Source organism: Schistocerca piceifrons, unplaced genomic scaffold (assembly GCF_021461385.2).
Source record: "Schistocerca piceifrons isolate TAMUIC-IGC-003096 unplaced genomic scaffold, iqSchPice1.1 HiC_scaffold_822, whole genome shotgun sequence".
NCBI lineage: Eukaryota > Metazoa > Arthropoda > Insecta > Orthoptera > Acrididae > Schistocerca > Schistocerca piceifrons.
In genome coordinates, this window is record NW_025729083.1 from 965,236 (window position 1) to 985,823 (window position 20,588).

General features: G+C 44.4%; 1 protein-coding gene across 1 annotated transcript in view; it reads left to right on the plus strand.

Moving 5' to 3' along the window:
• Positions 1 to 20,588, plus strand: part of LOC124770384 — a 91,516-nt gene that overhangs the window by 21,603 nt on the left and 49,325 nt on the right. Inside the window, exons 3-4 of the mRNA XM_047249211.1 lie at positions 3,629 to 3,842; positions 19,703 to 19,854. Of these exons, the coding sequence (XP_047105167.1) occupies positions 3,629 to 3,842; positions 19,703 to 19,854 (366 nt within the window). The remainder of the gene's footprint in view (positions 1 to 3,628; positions 3,843 to 19,702; positions 19,855 to 20,588) is intronic.

The window sequence follows — 20,588 nt, forward strand, 5'->3', positions numbered from 1 at the left end:
AAAGAATCTTATTTATGTGAATATTATTCCGTATAAACTATCAGTATTTAAAAATTGTTTATTGCTAGTGTACCTCAGCTGAGAGGAAAAGAAAAGTCGTTATCGTGGAATGCTCCCCATCCCCTGTCACTCATCATTAATTTATCAGGACATTCTTCTTTCCATTTTCCATTTGCGAACGGCGCTTTGGAAGACTGAATGTCGGTAAAAGTACGTACTAGCTCTAATTCCCCGGGTTTTCTCACTGTGGTCATTTCGCAAGATGCTTTTGGGAGGACGTAACACGTTCTCCTAGACTTCCTGGTAGGCACTCTCTCGGAATTTCGACCGCAGTAACACAGTATATCCGTGATGCACAACGCCTCTCTTGCAGCATCTGCCAGCGGAGTTCGGTAAGCGCCCCGCGCCGACCAGAAGATACCGTGGCGAAACGCGCCGCTCTCCGTTGGATCTTCTCCAACTCTTCTACCATTCCTACCGCGTAAGAGTCGCACATTGACAAGGAGTGTTCAGAAAAGCGCCTTGCAAGCCTCTTCTTTCGTGAACATTTCCTTAAGATTCACGCTGTGAATCTCAGTCTGCCATCTGCTTTTCGTACTATTTGTTTTACGCTATCACTTCACTTAAGGTGGCTCTGTTACTCCTAGATATCTTACGGTTGACACTGTTTCCAACAACTTGTCATCAGTGTTGTCGTACAGTCATGGATTTCTTTCCCTGTGTATACGTAGTACGGTACACTTATATACGTTCAAGGTCACTGCCAGAGCCTGCACCATTCATGAATGTTGTGTAGGCCATTCCGGAAAGTGATATTGTGTTTTTGCGCTGCTGCTTTCTTATAGATAACCGGATCGTGTGCGAACAGTCTTATAGAGCTTCTGATGTTTTTTACTAGATCATTTATATACAATCAAAACAGTAACGGTCCTATTACACTTTCTTGGGCAATTCTGGAATTTACCTTTACATCTTTCGATTTTATTCCGTCGAGGGCGACACACTGAGTTCTGTTTGCGAGGAAGTATTGAATCCAGTCACAAATCTGGAAACCTGGTCAGATATTCGGTGAACTCTTATCCCGCTAAAGGGCAGTGTGGGACGGCGTCAACTTGAACGCTGGTGTGTACAGCCGTGTGGCTCTCACAGAGGAACACAGCGAACTGAATTTCGCAAGACGGCGTTGACTTTTATAGAGGAAATATATGTTCTTCGAAAACGACGTAATATTTGAGCCTGGAACACGTTCCATAATTCTACAAGAGATCTAAATTTATTCACGTCTCTGGTCGCAAATTTTTTGTCATCACACTATCGGTTTCGGTCTGTAATGACCATCTTCAGGTCTATTTTATAAAAACACGTCCTAATATACATCGTCAAATGCTAAACACAAAAGCAGCGGCAGCATCGTCAAATGCGTATAAATAATGGTATATACAAGAACCATCTCGTCAGCAGCCCTACTGTTTCAAACCAAACTGCCCAAAGGTATATAAATAACAGTATATACAAGAGTAATCAAAAGCACTTCTGTTCAAAGCAATCTGGGCAGTTCGCTTTGAACAATAGTGCTGCTGACGAGATGGCTCTTGTATATACCATTATATATACACATTTGATGATGCACTGATTTTTTGTTTAGCATTTGACTATGCTGCTATGGCTCTAGGGTATTAGGAAATGTTTCCATAAAACAAATCTGAAGATGGTCATTATACAACGAAACCGACAGTCTGGTGACAAAAAATTTATGACCGTAGACGTGAATGCATGGAAATTTATTCTAATTTCGGGTCGCTGTTCAATTCGCGACTACGTCGCAGCTTGTGCTACAAGAGATCTGCGTCAGCTATATAGGCCTATAATTACGTGCATCGGTCCTACGACCCTTCTCGTATAGCGGAATGCCCTGCGATTTCTTCCAGTCACCGTGTGCCCTTCAGTGCTCCAGCGTCCCGCGATACGCTGCAGATAGAAGGGGAAGAAGTTCTTTCACGTAATCTCTGTAGAACTCATAGGTGTCGTGTCGGACAGATGCATTTCGACCACCTATCGATTGTAGCTGTTCTTCTGTTCCACGATCACTTATCACAATATCTGCCACTTCCTCGTTGATGTAGTGATTGAAAGAAGGAACTGTTTTACCGTCTTCCGTGGTGGAACAATTCTGGAAGACCGAATTCAGTATTTCGGACTTGCATGGGCAATCTTCAGCACGGTGACTACGTGACTAGGCGACTGACTAGACTGTTCAGCCCCCTTACTGATTTTACACTACTGGCCATTAAAATAGCTAAACCAAGAAGACATGCAGATGATAAACGGGTATTCATTGGACAAATGTATTATACTAGAACTGACATGTGATTAAATTTTCACGCAGTTTGGGTGCATAGATCCTGAGAAATCAGTACCCAGATCAACCACCTCTGGCCGTAATAACGGCCTTCATACGCCTGGGCATTGAGTCAAACAAAGCTTGGATGGCGTGTACAGGTACAGCAGCCCATGCAGCTTCTACACCATACCACAGTTCATCAAGAGTAGTGACTGGCGTATTGTGACGAGCCAGTTGCTCGGCCACAACTGACCAGACGTTTTCAATTGGTGAGAGATCCGGAGAATGTGCTGGCCAGGGCAGCAGTCGAACATTTTCTGTATCCAGAAAGGCCCATACAGGACCTGCAACATGCGGTCGTGCATTATCCTGCTGAAATGTAGGGTTTCGCAGGGATCGAATGAAGGGTAGAACCACGGGTCGTAACACATCCGGAATGTATCGTCCACTGTGACCGAGACGTGTAACCAATGGCACCCCATACCATCACGCCGGGTGATACGCCAGTATGGCGATGACGAATACACGCTTCCAATGTGCGTTCACCGCGATGTCGCCAAACACGGATGCGACCATCATGATGCTGTAAACAGAAACTGGATTCATCCGAAAAAATGACGTTTAGCCATTCGTGCACCCAGGTTCGTCGTTGAGTACACCATCGCAGACGCTCCTGTCTGTGATGCAACGTCAAGGGTAACCGCAGCCACGGTCTGCGAGCTGATAGTCCATGCTGCTGCAAACGTCGTCGTTGTTGTCTTGCAAACGTCCACATCCGCTGACTCAGGGATCGAGACGTGGCTGCACGATCCGTTACAACCATGTGGATAAGATGCCAGTCATCTCTACTGCTCGTGATACGAGGCCGTTGGGATCCAGCATGGCGTTCCTTATTACTCTCCTGAACCCACCGATTCCATATTCTGCTAACAGTCATTGGATCTCGACCAACGCGAGCAGCAATGTCGCGATACGATAAACCTCCTTACACGAGGTATCACAATAACATTTCACCAGGCAGCGCCGGTCAACTGCTGTTTTTGTATGAGAAGTTGGTTGTATACTTTCCTCATGTCAGCACGTTGTAGGTGTCGCCACCGGCGCGAACCTTGTGTGAATGCTCTGAATAACTAATCATTTGCGCATCACAGCGTCTTCTTCCTGTCGGTTAAATTTCACGTCTGTAGCACGTCATCTTCGTGGTGTAGCAATTTTAATGACCAGGAGTGTATTTAGGACCAAACTTGTTAGGACTCTCGGCCAAATTTTATCGGCGAACTCATTAAGCGCTGTCACGGTCACGTGACCCCGGCGTCTGCCTTGTGAGGCGTCGAGCAGGAGTAGTTGGCACGTCAGCCGCGTGGAGAGGCGGCGGCGGTGGCGGTGGGGACCGAGGGGCGGAGGGGTGGAGCACGTGGGGGGCGGTACTCGGGGCTCATAGGCACCAGCGCCAGCTCAAGCACCAGCAGTGCACGGGCAGCCGCGGCGAGGGAAGTGTTTGGTGAGTGGAGTCTCTGCGTGACCTTCCCCTTGTCACTGTTACCGTATCTTGACAGCGGTGGATGCAAAGGACCAAGTTTTATTCCTCTCTCTTTGTCTTTAAAGAAAGATCGCAACACCGAAAAATAATTAACGCAGATTAATGAAAAATATGCGTCCATTTTGTCGTACCAGTGCTGGATGTTAGTTTCATCCGGGTCTCTTGCACTCGATCGATCGATAAGGGAACGGTTAACGCTGGTTTTGGTTAACGCTGGAGTTTCGTTTGATGGTGTCTCACATGTGGTCGACTGGAGACAGGTCTGGTGACGGTGTAGGCCGAGGCAGCATGTCAACGCTGTACAGAATATTGGGTTACAACAGTGCTATGTGGGCGATCGTTAGCCCGTTGGACAACACTCTGCAGAAAGCTGTTCGTGAATGGAGGCACAACTCGTCGAATCGACAGTCTGACGTACGAATTTGCAGTCAGTGTGAGTGGGATAACCCCGATAGTGCTCGTGCTGTCATACGAAATCGCTTCCCTGACCATAGCTCCAGGCTGGTTGATTGATTTGGGAGAAGGGACCAAACATCGAAGTCACCGGTCTCATCGGATTATGGAAGGATGAGAAGGAAGTCGACCGTGCCCTTTCAGAGAAACTATCCCGGCATTTTCCTGAAGCGATTTAGGGAAATCACGGAAAACGTGAATCAGGATGGCCGGACACGGGTTTGAACCGCCGTCCTCCCAAAAGCGAGTCCATTGTGCTGACCACTGCAACACCTCGCTCGGTGTAACTCCAGGTGTAGGTCCAGGGTGTGTAGCACGTAGACAGGTTGGTTGCAGGCTCTCAGCTCACGGCCACCACGCACACCGAGGCACAACCAGTTTTCATCAGAGAACACAACAGACCTCCACCCTGCACTCCAACGAGCTGTCGCTTGACACCACTGCAGTCGCAAAAGGTGGTGGTTCGGGGTCAGTGGAATGCACACTGGTTCGGAGCTGTCCTTGAAGTGAAATATAACAGTTCCTTGTGTCACTCTGGTGCACAAATTGCTGCTGCAGATGCATCACGACTCGACAAGGGCCATACGCCGAACACGACCGTCTTCGTCTCTGCACTGCCATGTGGACGGCCGGAGGGCAGTTTTCGTCTTACCGTGTTGTTGTTGTTGTGGTCTTCAGTTCTGAGAGTGGTTTGATGCCGCTCTCCATGCTACTGTATCCTATGCAAGCTTCTTCATCTCCCAGTACCTACTGCAACCTACATCCTTCTGAATCTGCATAGTGTGTTCATCTCTTGGTCTCCCTCTACGATTTTTACTATCCAAGCTGCCCTCCAGTACTAAATTTCTGATCCCTTGATGCCTCAGAACATGTCCTACCAACCGATCCCTTCTTCTAGTCAAGTTGTGACACAAACTCCTCTTCTCCCCAATTCTGTTCAATAGCTCCACATCAGTTATGTGATCTACCCATTTAATCTTCAACATTCTTCTGTAGCTTCACATTTCGAAAGCTTCTATTCTCTTCTTGTCTAAACTATTTATCGTCCATGTTTCACTTCCATACATGGCTACACTCCATACAAATACTTTCAGAAACGACTTCCTGACACTTAAATCAATGCTCGATGTTAACAAATTTCTCTCCTTCAGAAACGCTTTCCTTGCCAATGCCAGTCTACATTTTATACCCTCTTTACTTCGACCATCATCAATTATTTTGCTCCCCAAATAGCAAAACTCCTTTACTACTTTAATCGTCTCATTTCCTAATCTATTTCTCTCAGCATCACCCGATTCAATTCGACTACATTCCATTATCCTAGTTTTGCTTTTGTTGATATTCATCTTATACCCTCCTTTCAAGACACTGACCATTCCGTTAAACTGCTCTTCCAAGTCCTTTGCTGTCTCTGACAGAATTACAATGTCATCGACGAACTTCTAAGTTTTTATTTCTTCTCCATGGATTTTAATTCCTACTCCGAATTTTTTTTTTGTTTCCTTTACTGCTTGCTCGATATACAGATTGAATAGCATCGGGGAGAGGCTAAAACCCTGTCCCACTCCCTTCCCAACCACTGCTTCCCTTTCATGTCCCTCGACTCTTATAACTGCCATCTGGTTTCTGTACAAATTGTAATTAGCCTTTCGCTCCCTGTATTTTACCCCTGCCACCTTCAGAATTTCAAAGAGAGTATTCCAGTCAACATTGTCAAAAGTATTCTCTAAGTCTACAAATGCAAGAAACGTAGGTTTGCCTTTCCTTAATCTTTCTTCTAAGATAAGTCGTAGGGTCAGTGTTGCCTTACGTGTTCCAACATTTCTACGGAATCCAAACTGATCTTGCCCCTTAGCGTACATTCCCATTAGCATCTCTGCCAGCGAATGATGTGCAGTGGCTACATTCCGCCACGTCTTTCTACAATATCACAGGACGAAGGTCCGGCTTCTCGTAGTCCAATTACAAGACGTCGTACAAAGTCAGTGAGGCGTTGATGATGTTATCTTTGTCACCTTACAGGCATTCTTGACTAATATCATTTCACCACGTCCAGTCTGTAAGGTGACAAAAGCTCATGACAGTCAAGGCGTGTATTTAAAGCAGACGTTATTTGCATCATCATAGCGACGCTTCTAGCGCCACTGTTACGTGAATGGCACGAAATATGAACGGACGTCATCTACCAGATGTACAGGGTGGCGCACGAAATGTGTTACCAATTGTTTCTTTCAGAATTTACGACAAACATTAGCAGAGCTTGGAAAATCAAATGAGTTACGAAATGACGTTTAATTCACGATACTGCCGCTAGGAGACTAGTAATCAGCAATGGCTGACAATGGAAGACTGACGACACAGGAACTATCGGCAATTGTGTTACTTTTTCATGAAACTAAAAGCCTTGTTGCGACTCAGAGGAGTTTTCGACAATAGTTTAACACACGATGGGTCCCTCGCAAGAAGACCATCCACAGGTTGTACGATAAATTTGTACAGGAAGGAACAGTATTGAAAGCGCAGCGACCTCGGCTTAAGCCTGTTTGTTCGCCTGAGAATATTGAAGCGGTACGAGTTGCTGTACAGAGAAGTCCCGGGAAATCGTGTAGAAAGGCAGCAGTGTAACTGGGAATATCCAGACGCTCCAATCAACGCATTCTTAAAAGTGACCTCCATATGTACCCATACAAGATGACATGTGCTCAGAAGCTCACTGAAGAACACAAGCAGCAGAGACTACTGTTTGCTCAGTGGGCGGAGGATAGGGAAGAAACTCTCAACAACGTTTGGTTTTCAGACGAGGCGCATATTCATTTAGACGGTTAACAAACAAAATGTACGCTTTTGGGCTACTGAAAACCCACAAGTACTTCATGAACGATAACATTACGCTCCGAGGATTACAGCGTGGGCAGCAATTTCCAGTTACGGACTTATTGGACCCTTTTTCTTTGAAGAAACTGTGAACAGCGAGCGTTATTTGAGCACGCTTCGCAATAACTTCATTCCACAGCTTCTTGCTACTGCATTGCCCTTCCACACGCAGTGGTTCATGCAAGATGTTGCAAGGTCACATACTGCAAACACTGTGTTGGAGTTTTTACACGAGCATTTCGACCTGCGAATCATTTCACTCAGGTTTCCAGGTCGCTTCAATGACGGACAAAATTGCCCCCCCCCCCCCCCCCGCCCAATAGTCCAGACCTCAATCCATGTGACTTTTGTCTTTGGGGGTACCTAGAGGAAAAAATTTTCCCGAAACGTCCATGTGATTTAATGGAGCTCAGAAGACTTATTCTTCAAGCTTGCAGTGAAATTACGGAAGATATGTGCCGTAGGGAAATCACTAACTTCAGTGTTCGTTTAAAGGAAGTTAGGAAACGAAATGGTGGACATATTGAGCATGTGCACATATTGAGCATGTGCTGAGTTAGAACAAATCTCCATGGACGGCTCTTCATTGTAGTATATGTTCCTTTCAGATTGTACTGACAATAAAGTTTATATTCACGAATAAAATGGTAACACATTTCGTGCGCCACCCTGTAGAAACACGCCTACCTAGTTTCTTTTTTATTGTGAGTCTCCTTCTTGGTGCTGCGATTTTTTCCACCGCCAGTGTATTGTCCGTGACTTGTGGAGCAGCAGCTCCTCCGAGGCATCCCTGTATCGTCCTGGGTGAGGTCTGGTGTGCCCTGTGCCAGCCTACTGCGCCTGACAGCTTAATTAAAGTAATATGACTGCTCCTACATACTTACTATTGTTACATCTTGCGCGTTTTTGAAACAGGTTCCTGAACGAATGTGTCTCTTACTGTAACAGTAGAAACAGTCGGGACCGCTTCGTAAAGAAACCACGTAAATGAGCTGTATTTGCCAGTTGGCAGAACACCTCGTACAAAGCGTTCATCATTGTTTTTGCTAAATAAGTAAAAATGTGGAAGAAAGTTTGACATTGATAGTATTACAGTGTACATGGTGACACTCAAGATTGCGCACAAAGTTGATACAGGTCTTAAAAGACAAACTTGGGGGTAGGAATTTAAGGTATTTGAAGCAATCCTGTCACAGGGAAAGCTTTCGATAGTCAGGAGCCACACAGACAATCAACATATGCGCTCCTCAAGCTCAGAAAAGATAATGTTTTGCTTACTGAACAATTTTGACGTTCCAGGAAGTTTTCATAATGGCGACTTGGTGGAGCGCCTGCACACTTTTCTTTGCGTGTTTGAAATCACGTAATGTGAATCAGTGCCCAGTACATATCGTTGTGGGGCCTCATACGTTAGTTTCAAGCCATACTGATGTTAGTTTCGTGCCTGTAACATCCTGTGATTTCTGTTATGAAGTTGAGGCTCCATCTGTGGAGAAGGGGGTGCATTAATGCCAGAACTCATTAGTTTGCCAAGTGGAATAATGTGATCCACCCAATCAAAGACTCTGGAAAGGTCACATAATATACGAATAGTGTAATTTATCTTGCTTGGCTCTGCAGCCGCTTAATTTGTGAAGTGCTGTACTGATTTCTCTGTAGAGAAATGTTCACGAAAGCCAAACTGTGAGGCATTTAAGAATTTTTGGTCATTTAAATGAGTTAGTATTCTGTCACAGCTACTTTCTCATAGGAGGAGTTAAATAAGTCTGCAATTAAAGATATTTTCCTTACTTGCAGTTTTATAAAGCGCTGTTCCTACGCACATTTATATCTGTAATCATGTCATATGATGTCTCTATGTATTAGTCGTTGCTAAATCTATATCATAATGTTTGTATACTGCCCTAGTGCTTACATTGTACGATGCCAAGCTACTGTCTGTATGTTAGCTGTTGACGGGGACTGTTTTCCTTAACACTACATTTGAGGGATCTTTGACTAGCGTAAACACTTGTGTGTGTCTGTAGTTGCAAAAGTCTTTCAAATAGTGGTTCACAAGTTACCGTTGTATAGATAAAGTAACGGAAATCGCTCAACAGAGGGAAGGCCACTGCATTGGCGGGATACCAATACGTATCTACGTAGAGTATGCGAATGAATCCATCCCTCTTCTAGCAGCACTCTGCCGTAGGTCTTTGGAGCAGCGAAGTGGTTCTGACGATTGGAAAAAAAGGATAGGTGACTCCCATTTTCAGGAAGTGTCGTCAAGAAGACACACAAAACTGTAGGCCTATATCTGTGACGTCGGTCAGCTGTAGAATTTGTAACGTGTTTTATGCTCGCGTACGAGAGTAGTTTCAAAAGTTCTCGGAACAGAATAGAAAGAAAGTACTTAGATCACTGGAACTTCTTCTGTTTTTTAATGTAGTGTGCTTGTAGATAAATGCACTTGGTCCAACGATGTTCGAGTGCCTTGATCCCATCTCGAAAATGTGTTTCCTCCAGGCCTGCAACATAGTTGTCAACTCCGGCTATCAGTTCTTCGTCTGAAGTGAGTCTTCGGTCACCAAGAAAAATTTCAGTTTTAGGAAGAGATGAAAGTCTGACGGAACCATATAAGGTGAATAAGGTAGGTGTGGCAACAATTCATACCTTAGTTCGTGCAATTTTGCCATTGCCTTGCTAAACGTGGCTTTTTTTCCCGTATCTTTTGTTGCAATTTGTCCAGGAGTTAGCATAGTATTCTCCAGTAACTGTTTGGCCAGTGGGGAGATAATTTAGAAACAGAACCCCCTTCGCATTCCAGAACAATGATGCCACGACCTTTCCCGCCGAAGGAATTGCCTATGCTTTCTTTGGTGGCGGAGAATCAACATGTTTCCACTGCTTTGACTGTTATTTTGTCTCTGGGGTTTCATCTGTGGTCACAAACCGGTGTAAAAAATTTTGTTCGTTTCTCCTAAAACGGGCCAAAAATTGTTCCGATGTGTCCATTCTCAAGCGTTTTTGTTCCAGCGTCAAGAGTCGCGACACCAATATAGCAGATTTTTTCATTTATAAATAAAATATTTGCCACCTTTTTGCTGGTCGTCGATCACAGAATCGAGACGCACGCACTGCAGTATTTCTCAAACGATTTTACAGAAACTATAAAAAAAAAGTTTTTGTTTCACTCATAGCTTTATATGCAAGGATCATTATGATGATGCGCCCATCATTTCGTTAACGGTCATAGTTATTGTGATACATGGAAGTAACACACTGCGCGCAATTCGAAAAAGTTTGCAATGAAAAATGGGGGTCGCTATGGTTTTGCGTCTTGTAAAAATTACATAATATATTGCTGCGTATGAAATTTCGCTAACATATCGAATTCTTCTTAAGACTTGGGTGGAGGTCTCTATCTGTCACGAACCTCTAGAAAGTTGATCTAATGTAACACAGTCATTTGCGATCGCACCGCGTCTGCGATGAATCCAGAATGAAATATCCACAACATTCTTCATATTTCATAAACAGTTTCAAACGCACCAAACGGCTCTAAGCTCTGTGGGACTTAACATCTGTGGTCATCAGTCCCATAGACTTAAAACTACTTAAACCTAACTAACCTCCATGCCCGAGGCAGGATTCGAACCTGCGACCGTAACAGCAGCGCGGTTCCGGACTGAGGCGCCTAGAACCGCTTGGCCACATGGCCCGGACATAGACGGTTTGAGATATCGAAATGAGATTTTGGCAAATGATAGCACAGAAAGAGGAAGGTATTTTTTCCATTCGGTTATTGTGCAAAAGTTCATTCTCTGCCATGTTATTCCACCAACTACAGACTTACTCGATGAAAGAATGTAATGTTTAGGGGCCATCAATAGCTGTTGAAACGAGAAATGCTATGGGCTTTGGAGCAACATAAGTCTCTATACGTATATTTTTTTCGAGGACGTGCTTTTTCGATAAAATATTGACATTACTTTTCCTCAGTTCCACACTTAAACTTAATAAGTCACTGTTTTAGAATTCTCTCGCAGTTGCCTCTGTACATGTTGGAGAGATGACACTGTGTATACTACGCTGTGTTGTGGCAAAATAAGCAAATTTTAACATGGCAACCAGAGAAACGTGTTAAGTTTTACTCAAAATTCGCTTCTGTGAAAGGTACAAATGATTAACAAGCCAAGTGAAAATAAATCGCTGTGTTTTCAGGGGAATTCTTTTTAGAAGCAGACTTAATGCACTACTGGCCATTAAAATTGCTACACTACGATGATGACGTGCTACAGACGCGAAATTTAATAGACAGGAAGAAGATACTGTGATATGCAAATCATTAGCTTTTCAGAGCATTCACGCAAGGCTGGCGCCGGTGGCGACACCTACAACGTGCTGACATGAGGGAAGTTTCCAACTGATTTCTCATACACAAACAGCAGTTGACCGGGCGTTTCCTGGAGAACCGTTGTTGTGATGCCTCGTGTAAGGAGGAGAAATGCGTACCATCACGTTTCCGACTTTGATAAAGGTCGGATTGTAGCCTATCGTGATTGCGGTTTATCGTATCGCGACATTGCTGCTCGCATTGGTCGACATCCAATGACTGTTAGCAGAATATAGAATCGGTGGGTTCAGGAGGGTAATAAGGAACGCTGTGCTGGATCCCAACGGCCTCGTATCACTAGCAGTCTAGATGACAGGCATCTTATCCGCATGGCTGTAACGGATCGTGCAGCCACGTCTCGATCCCTGAGTGAACAAATGGGGACGTTTGCAGCAGCATGGACTATCAGCTCGGAGACCATGGCTGCGGTTACCCTTGACGCTGCATCACAGACAGGAGCGCCTGCGATGGTGTACTCACCGACGAACCTTGGTGCACGAATGACAAAACGTAATTTTTTCGGATGAATCCAGGTTCTGTTTACAGCATCACGAGGGTCGCATCCGACATCGCCGTGAACGCACATTGGAAGCGTGTATTCGTCATCGCCATAATGGCGTATCACCCGGCGTCATGGTATGGGGTGCCATTGGTTACACGTCTCGGTCGTCTCTTGTTCGCATTGACGGCACTTTGTACAGTGGACGTTACATTTCGGATGTGTTACGACCCGTGGCTCTACGCTTCATTCGATCCCTGCGAAACCCTACATTTCAGCAGGATAATGCACGACCGCATGTTGCAGGTCCTAACGGGCCTTTCTGGATGCAGAAAATGTTCGACTGCTGCCCTGGCCAGAACGTTCTCCAGATCTCTCACCAATTGAAAATGTCAATGGTGGCCGAGCAACTGACCCGTCACAATACGGCAGTCACTACTCTTGATGAACTGTTTTATTGTGTTGACACTGCATGGGCAGCTGTACCTGTACACGCCATCCAAGCTTTGTTTGACTCAATGCCCAGGCGTATGAAGGCCGTTATTACGGCCAGAGGTGGTTGTTCTGGGTACTGATTTCTCAGGATCTATGCACCCAAATTGCGTGAAAATGTAACCACATGTCAGGTCCAGTATAATATATTTGTCCAATGAATACTCGTTTATCATCTGCATTTCTTCCCCCGCCTTAACATTCACAGAAAGTGTGAGCCCAGGGTAGAGTTCAGAGCGGCACTTCCCCTGCGGCGGCTGCCGCAGTCCCACGCGTGCCCTGCCCACTGCACATCTGCCGGTCGCGGTACTCTGCGCGACCTGTTCCACTTGTGAGGCGCAGCTGACACCACGGAAAGGGCAGCACTACTGGCAACCAACAAACAACAAAAGCGTTGATTTCGTAATGGTCAGCCACTTGTCCGCGAAAATTCACTATTTGTAGAAACAGTACAAGGAAATTTGCGATTTTTCATACCTAGCGTGTATTTAGATATCACTGTAGGTAGTGGGGCCGGGCGTGGTAACTACGACGATAAACCATCACTCGCACTTCTGCCACTTACTATGAATACTTTTATTCTCACAGCGTACGCGCAATGCGTCAAGCAAAGAGCGCGTACTACAGAGAACTGATCTGGCAAAGATACAGCTGTTCGTGCTGTGGTAGAGCAGCCATATTGTTGGGGGTAGGGGAGGGGGGGGGGGGGGTACAGCCAGTGGTACTACGTCCCGACATCACAAAATCCATCAAAGACGAACTGAGAAAAGCTGACGCCGTGGCAGCGTATAATAAAGCAGTTTGCCGTGCAGGATTAGCCGAGCGGTTTAAGGCGCTACAGTCGTGGACTGTCCGGCTGGTCCCGGCGGAGGTTCGAGTCCTCCCTCAGGCATGGGTGTGTGTGTTTGTCCTTAGGTTAATCTAGGTTAATTAGTGTGCAAGCTTAGGGACTGATGACCTTAGCAGTTAAGTCCCATAAGATTTCACACTTTTTTTAACGCAAAGAGACAGTGTGGCGGATTGGAGGCGCTAGGACTCACTCGGCAGACAGAACAACACTAACGAGAAAAACTTCACACAAGCGACGCTGCGGCAAGTGAAATAAACAAGAACCTTCGTGCCCGGCACTCGAAGCGAAACTGTGCTTATTAGACAGAAATGCCAAACATTACACCACCGCAGCACTACAGTCAGTGTTGCTGACGAACGACAGAAGTCCATCATTATCGTAGATAAAGATGAGACTTAAATGTCTCGGGGAAAATCGCTGTAAGATCAGCTACGGTATACGATTTTCCCATTACGTCCAATGTCGGGGTGCTATTCCAATTATGGAGAGCCCTGTACGGGGAAATTAAGATGAAGTATCAACTGAAGTTTGTGTTGGAGAGGGCAGTCGACTTGACTAGTTCGTGTAGAACTGCTGGCCATAGCGCTGTGGTGGGGTAATGGTTAGCATCTCTGCCTTAGTAAACAAGGAGATTTGGGTTCGCGTGCCGGCCGTGGCAAGAATTTCAGTTCCTTTCTTCAGCTTCCGTCATTATCGTAGGGAGACCTTTTTCTTTCGAATTTGTTCAATTACTGAAACGTACATTTTCTTCATGTTGTCAGAGAGGAAAACTACGTATTTCGTTGATTTTTGATGAAGCACTTGTTTACATATACGAAATGATCATTCACCCTAGCAATTTATAGGCTGGTTCGTAAATTATTTAAAAAATTAGTTGAGTTAATACATCCAATAGGAATAGCAATGTTTACTAGTGCAGTACTATTGTAATTCGAATGTAGTAAATGTTTATTGATTATCTGCAAATATCACTACGAAAGTGCACTTGAAAACATCCGGACTCAAGAAGCACTGAAACTTCCTGTCATATTAAAACTGTTTGCCAGACCGAGACCGAGACTCCCGAGTTCGAGTCTCGGTCCGGCAAACAGTTTTAATCTGGCAGGAAGTTTCATATGAGCGCACACTCCGCTGCAGAGTGAAAATCTCATTCTGGAAACATCCCCCGGGCTGTGACTAAGCCATGTCTCCGCAATATCCTTTCTTTCAGAAGTGCTAGTTCTGCAAGGTTCGCAGGAGAGCTTCTGTTAAGTTTGGAAGGTAGGAGACGAGATACTGGCAGAAGTAAAGCTGTGAGTATCGGGCGGGAGTCGTGCTTGGGTAGCTAAGTTGGTAGGGCACTTGCCCGCGAAAGGCAAAGGTCACGAGTTCGAGTCTCGGTCCGGCACACAGTCTTAATCTGCCACCAAGTTTCATATCAGCGCACACTCCGCTGCAGAGTGAAAATCTCATTCTGTCAAGAAGCACTGTTCCTGCATTTAACACGACGCCGGAGACTGAGACATAATTTACACTAGCTACTTTCCTTTACATCTTGTTGAGAGGAAATGAGTTGTATTTATTCACAAAATTACAGGTTGCTCAAGAGCGTGCAAATGCTGAAGATATTTGGCGCGATCAATGACAAACAGTTGTAGCAAAACTGTCTACGTCCATTGCTGCATCGCTTCTCACAATTGGAAATTTAAATTTCATATAAGTTGGGAAGGAAAACATAGGTACAAAGAAGGTAGCTGCGAAGAAACCATGGGTAACAGAAGAAATACTTCAGTTGATTGATGAAAGGAGGAAGTACAAACATGTTCCAGGAAAATCAGGAATACAGAAATACAAGTCGCTGAGGAATGAAATAAGTAGGAAGTGCAGGGAAGCTAAGACGAAATGGCTGCAGGAAAAATGTGAAGACATCGAAAAAGATATGATTGTCGGAAGGACAGACTCAGCATACAGGAAAGTCAAAACAACCTTTGGTGACATTAAAAGCAACGGTGGTAACATTAAGAGTGCAACGGGAATTCCACTGTTAAATGCAGAGGAGAGAGCAGATAGGTGGAAAGAATACACTGAAAGCCTCTATGAGGGTGTAGATTTGTCTGATGTGATAGAAGAAGAAACAGGAGTCGATTTAGAAGAGATAGGGGATACAGTATTAGAATCGGAATTTAAAAGAGCTTTGGAGAACTTACGGGCAAATAAGGCAGAAGGGATAGACAACATTCCATCAGAATTTCTAAAATCATTGGGGGAAGTGGCAACAAAACGATTATTCACGTTGGTGTGTAGAATATATGAGTCTGGCGATATACCATCTGACTTTCGGAAAAGCATCATCCACACAATTCCGAAGACGGCAAGAGCTGACAAGTGCGAGAATTATCGCACAATCAGCTTAAAAGCTCATGCATCGAAGCTGCTTACAAGAATAACATACAGAATAATGGTAAAGAAAATTGAGAATGCGCTAGGTGACGATCAGTTTGGCTTTAGAAAAAGTAAAGGGACGAGAGAGGCAATTCTGACGTTATGGCTAATAATGGAAGCACGGCTAAAGAAAAATCAAGACACTTTCATAGGATTTATCGACCTGGAAAAAGCGTTCGACAATATAAAATGGTGCAAGCTGTTCGAGATTCTGAAAAAAGTAGGGGTAAGCTATAGGGAGAGACGGGTCATATACACTATGTACAACAACCCAGAGGGAATAATAAGAGTGGACGATCAAGAACGAAGTGCTCGTATTAAGAAGGGTGTAAGACAAGGCTGTAGCTTTTCGCCCCTACTCTTCAATCTGTACATCGAGGAAGCAATGATGGAAATAAAAGAAAGGTTCAGGAGTGGAATTAAAATACAAGGTGAAAGGATATCAATGATACGATTCGCTGATGACATTGCTATCCTGAGTGAAAGTGAAGAAGAATTAAATGACCTGCTGAACGGAATGAACAGTCTAATGAGTACACAGTATGGTTTGAGAGTAAATAGGAGAAAGACGAAGGTAATGAGAAGTAGTAGAAATGAAAACAGCGAGAAACTTAACATGAGGATTGATGGTCACGAAGTCAATGAAGTTAAGGAATTCTGCTACATAGACAGTAAAATAACCAATGACGGACGGAGCAAGGAGGACATCAAAAGTAGACTCGCTATGGCAAAAAAGGCATTTCTGGCCAAGAGAAGTCTACTAATATCAAATACCGGCCTTAATTTGAGGAAGAAATTTCTGAGGATGTACGTCTGGAGTACAGAATTGTATGGTAGTGAAACATGGACTGTGGGAAAACCGGAACAGAAGAGAATCGAAGCATTTGAGATGTGGTGCTATAGACGAATGTTGAAAATTAGGTGGACTGATAAGGTAAGGAACGAGGAGGTTCTACGCAGAATCGGAGAGGAATATGTGGAAAACACTGATAAGGAGAAGGGACAGGATGATAGGACATCTGCTAAGACATGAGGGAATGACTTCCACGGTACGAGAGGGAGCTGTAGAGGGCAAAAACTGTAGAGGAAGACAGAGATTGGAATACGTCAAGCAAATAATTGAGGACGTAGGTTGCAAGTGCTACTCTGAGAAGAAGAGCTTAGCACGGGAAAGGAATTCGTGGCGGGCCGCATCAAACCAGTCAGTAGACTGATGACCAAAAAAAAAAAAAAAAAAAAAAAAAAAAAAAAAAAAAAAAAAAAAGTAACTGCTCAAAATCGCTCATTGAGGCAAACAGTTGTAGCAAAACTGTCTACGTCCATTGCTGCTTCGCTTCTCACAATTGCAAATTTAAATTTCAAATAACTGATAACTGCTCAAAATCACTCACTGAGGCTGCGTTGAGAGTATTTGTAATCCTGCTGAAAGCGACGATGTGAGGCTGAGCTCAGTTGAATTACGCCAAGTTCGACGCTTCGCACACGGGAAGCGCTGCTGTCACTCGCGGCCCAGACACTGTCTGCAGGATTACCGCGCTTCAGCTCCCCGGAATGACTCGCCGCCAGGAGACACCCCTGCCGAAACCCGAACGACGGGAAACACGGAAAGCGGAGAGGACGACGGTCTGCGGCTGTCGCTGCCCTCCGTCACGTCTCACACCGCTGCGTCCCAGTTTGATCCGAGAGAAACACTCAGAATTAGAGCTTTCCTCAAGTATGCATCACATTACAATAACTTTACATTCGTCACTGTCATTTTGTGGCCTCTCTAGACGTGAACTACACAATACTACGTAAGGTATGAACGAGAATCTTGCTCACATTCGGTTTTTAGCACACAGAAAGTACGCTAAGTAAAGTTGTTGTTGTTGTTGTTGTGGTTTTCAGACCAGAGACTGGTTTGATGCCGCTCTCCATGCTACTCTATCCTATGTAAACTTCTTCATCCCCAAGTACCTACTGCAGCCTGCATGTTTCTAATTCTGCTTAGTGTATTCATCCCTTGGTCTCCCGGCCGGCCGGTGTGGCCAAGCGGTTCTAGGCGCTTCAGTTTGGAACCGCGCAACTGCTACGGTCGCTGGTTCGAATCCTGCCTCGGGCATGGATGTGTGCGATGTCCTTAGGTTAGTTAGGTTTACGTAGTTCTAGGGAACTGATGACCTCAGATGTTAAGTCCCATAGTGATCAGAGCCATTTGAACCATTTGAATCTTGGTTTCCCTCTACCATTTTTACCCTCCACGCTGCCCTCCAGTACTAAATTGGTGATCCCTTGATGCCTCAGAAAATGTCTTACCAACCGATCCCTACTTCTATCAAGTTGTGCCGCAAATTCCTCTTCTCCCCAATTCTATTCAATACCTCCTCATTAGGTACGTGACCTACCCATCTAATTTTCGGCATTCTTCTGTAGCACCACATTTCGAAAGCTTCTATTCTCTTCTTGTCTAAACTGTTTCACTTCCACACATGGCTACACTCCCTACAAATACTTTCAGGAAAGACTTCCTGACGCTTACCGTAAATCTATACTCGAAGTAGCAAATTTCTCTTCTCCAGACAGGCTTTCCTTGCCATTGCCAGTCTACACTTATATCCTCTCTACTTCGACGATCATCAGTTCTGTTGCTCCCCAAGTAGCAAAACTCATCTTCTACTTCAAGTGTCTCATTTTCTAATCTAATTCTCTCAGCATCACCTGATTTAATTCGACTACATTCTATTATCCTCGTTTTGCTTTTGCCGATGTTCATCTTATATCCTCTTTCCAAGACACTGTCCATTCCGTTCAACTTCCCCTTCCAGGTCCTTTTATGTCTCTGATAGAATCAAAATGTCATCGGCAAACCTCAAAGTTTTTATTTCTTCTCCATGGAATTTAATTCCTACTCCAAATTTTTCTTTTGTTCCCTTTGCTTCTTGCTCAATATACAATATACAAATAAAGTCATACGAATACATGTGGCAAGCTTAGAAAGAGCATCCCTCCGCCCTCCACTCATTTGTGCTTTTAGATTTCACATAGCGTGTAGCATTTGATTTTTATTTAGCAATTTTAGCAATCCCCATTTGCATAAACAATGAACTAATGATTAAATACAATTAAACTTTCAATATTCGTCATCTGGAATAGCTAGTAACTGAACTGGATAACTCATACTGCCTTTCTATTACATTCAGCCGTGGCAAATTCAGAATAATGACACATTTCCCCTACGATACTGTTATAAAATCGGCTGTACTTTAAGATTAACTAATAGAAAAGAAATGTGACTTCTATAATTTTTAGTGACACTCTCAGCTTTCATGTGATAGCCCATATTCTATGGCAGTTAAAACAGTAGCCATTAATTTTCTATTGCCTGTCACAATATCCATAATCACAAATATTGGTAACTCTTCTCATATTTATTGCAAAAGAAGCTCGTATCGTCGACACAATTTCCGTCGTGTCTTTGTTTCTGTTTCTGTGTATTTAGAGGGCGGCAACAGTCGTACTAGAATCAGCTCTCTGTAGCTGCAAGTATATGCCTCAGGCCGTAGTTTCCCCCACCACTTTGCGCTGTTCTTGCCTGCTCAAGGCTCGCTGCTGCTTTAAGTAAAGCACACCAGCATCCCCTCATCAGCTCGTAATTTCATTTAAGACAATTTCATTCGATGTCATTTCCTTTCCGAAATACTTGAGGTAAACGGCTTAGCTGAGGCAGAAACTATGTATTGGGTAGAACGAAGTGAAAATTCATTTTTGAAACAGATATTATCCACTATAGCTTGATAGATTAATTTACACTAGCCACTTTCCTTTATAGCTTGTTGAAATAAAATCTCATGTAATTGTATTTGTTTATAAAAATACAGGATACCCAACAGCGTGCACGTGCCGAACACATTTCGACGGAGAAGACGCTTTTTCTCCTCCATCATGTCTTGCAGAAGCGCTAGTTGGCTCATCTGCGTCTTTATGGTAGTAGCCATAGCAGCTGACTACAGTGGCTTGAAGTCCACGACAGGTAAAAAATTTACTTTTTTCAATTGATACACACTGAAGCGCCAAAGAAACTGCTATACGTATGCGTATTCAAATACACAGATATGTAAACGGACAGAATACGGCACTGCGACCGGCAAATGTCTGGTGCAGATGTTAGATCGGCTACTGCTGCTATGATGGCAAGATTTAGGTGAGTTTGAACGTCACGTTACAGACGGCGCATAAGCGATGGGGCACAGCATCTCCGAGGTAGTGATGACTTGGGAATTTTCCCGTACGACCATTTAGAGAGCGTACAGTGAATATCAGGAATGCAGTAAAGCTTCAAATCTCCGACATCGATGCGCCAGGCAAAAGATCCTATAAGAACGGGACCAACGACGACTGAAGAAAACCGTTCAAAGTGACAAAAGTGCAACTCTTTCACAAATTGCTGCAGTTTTCAATGCTGCACCACCAACAAGTGCCAGCGTCGATATGGTCTTTCGGAGCCGAAGGCCCACTCGTGTACCCTTGATGACTGCACGACACAAAGCCTTACGCCTCGCCTGGGCCCTTCAACACCGACATTGGACTGTTGATGACTGGAAACATGTTGACTAGTCGGACAAGTCTCGTTTCAAATTATATCGAGTGGATGGACGTGCACGGGAATGCAGACAACCTTATGAGTCCATGGATCCTGCATGTCTGCAGGGGTCTGTTCAAGCTTTTGGAGGCTCTGCAACGCTGTAGAGCGTGTGCAGTTGGAGT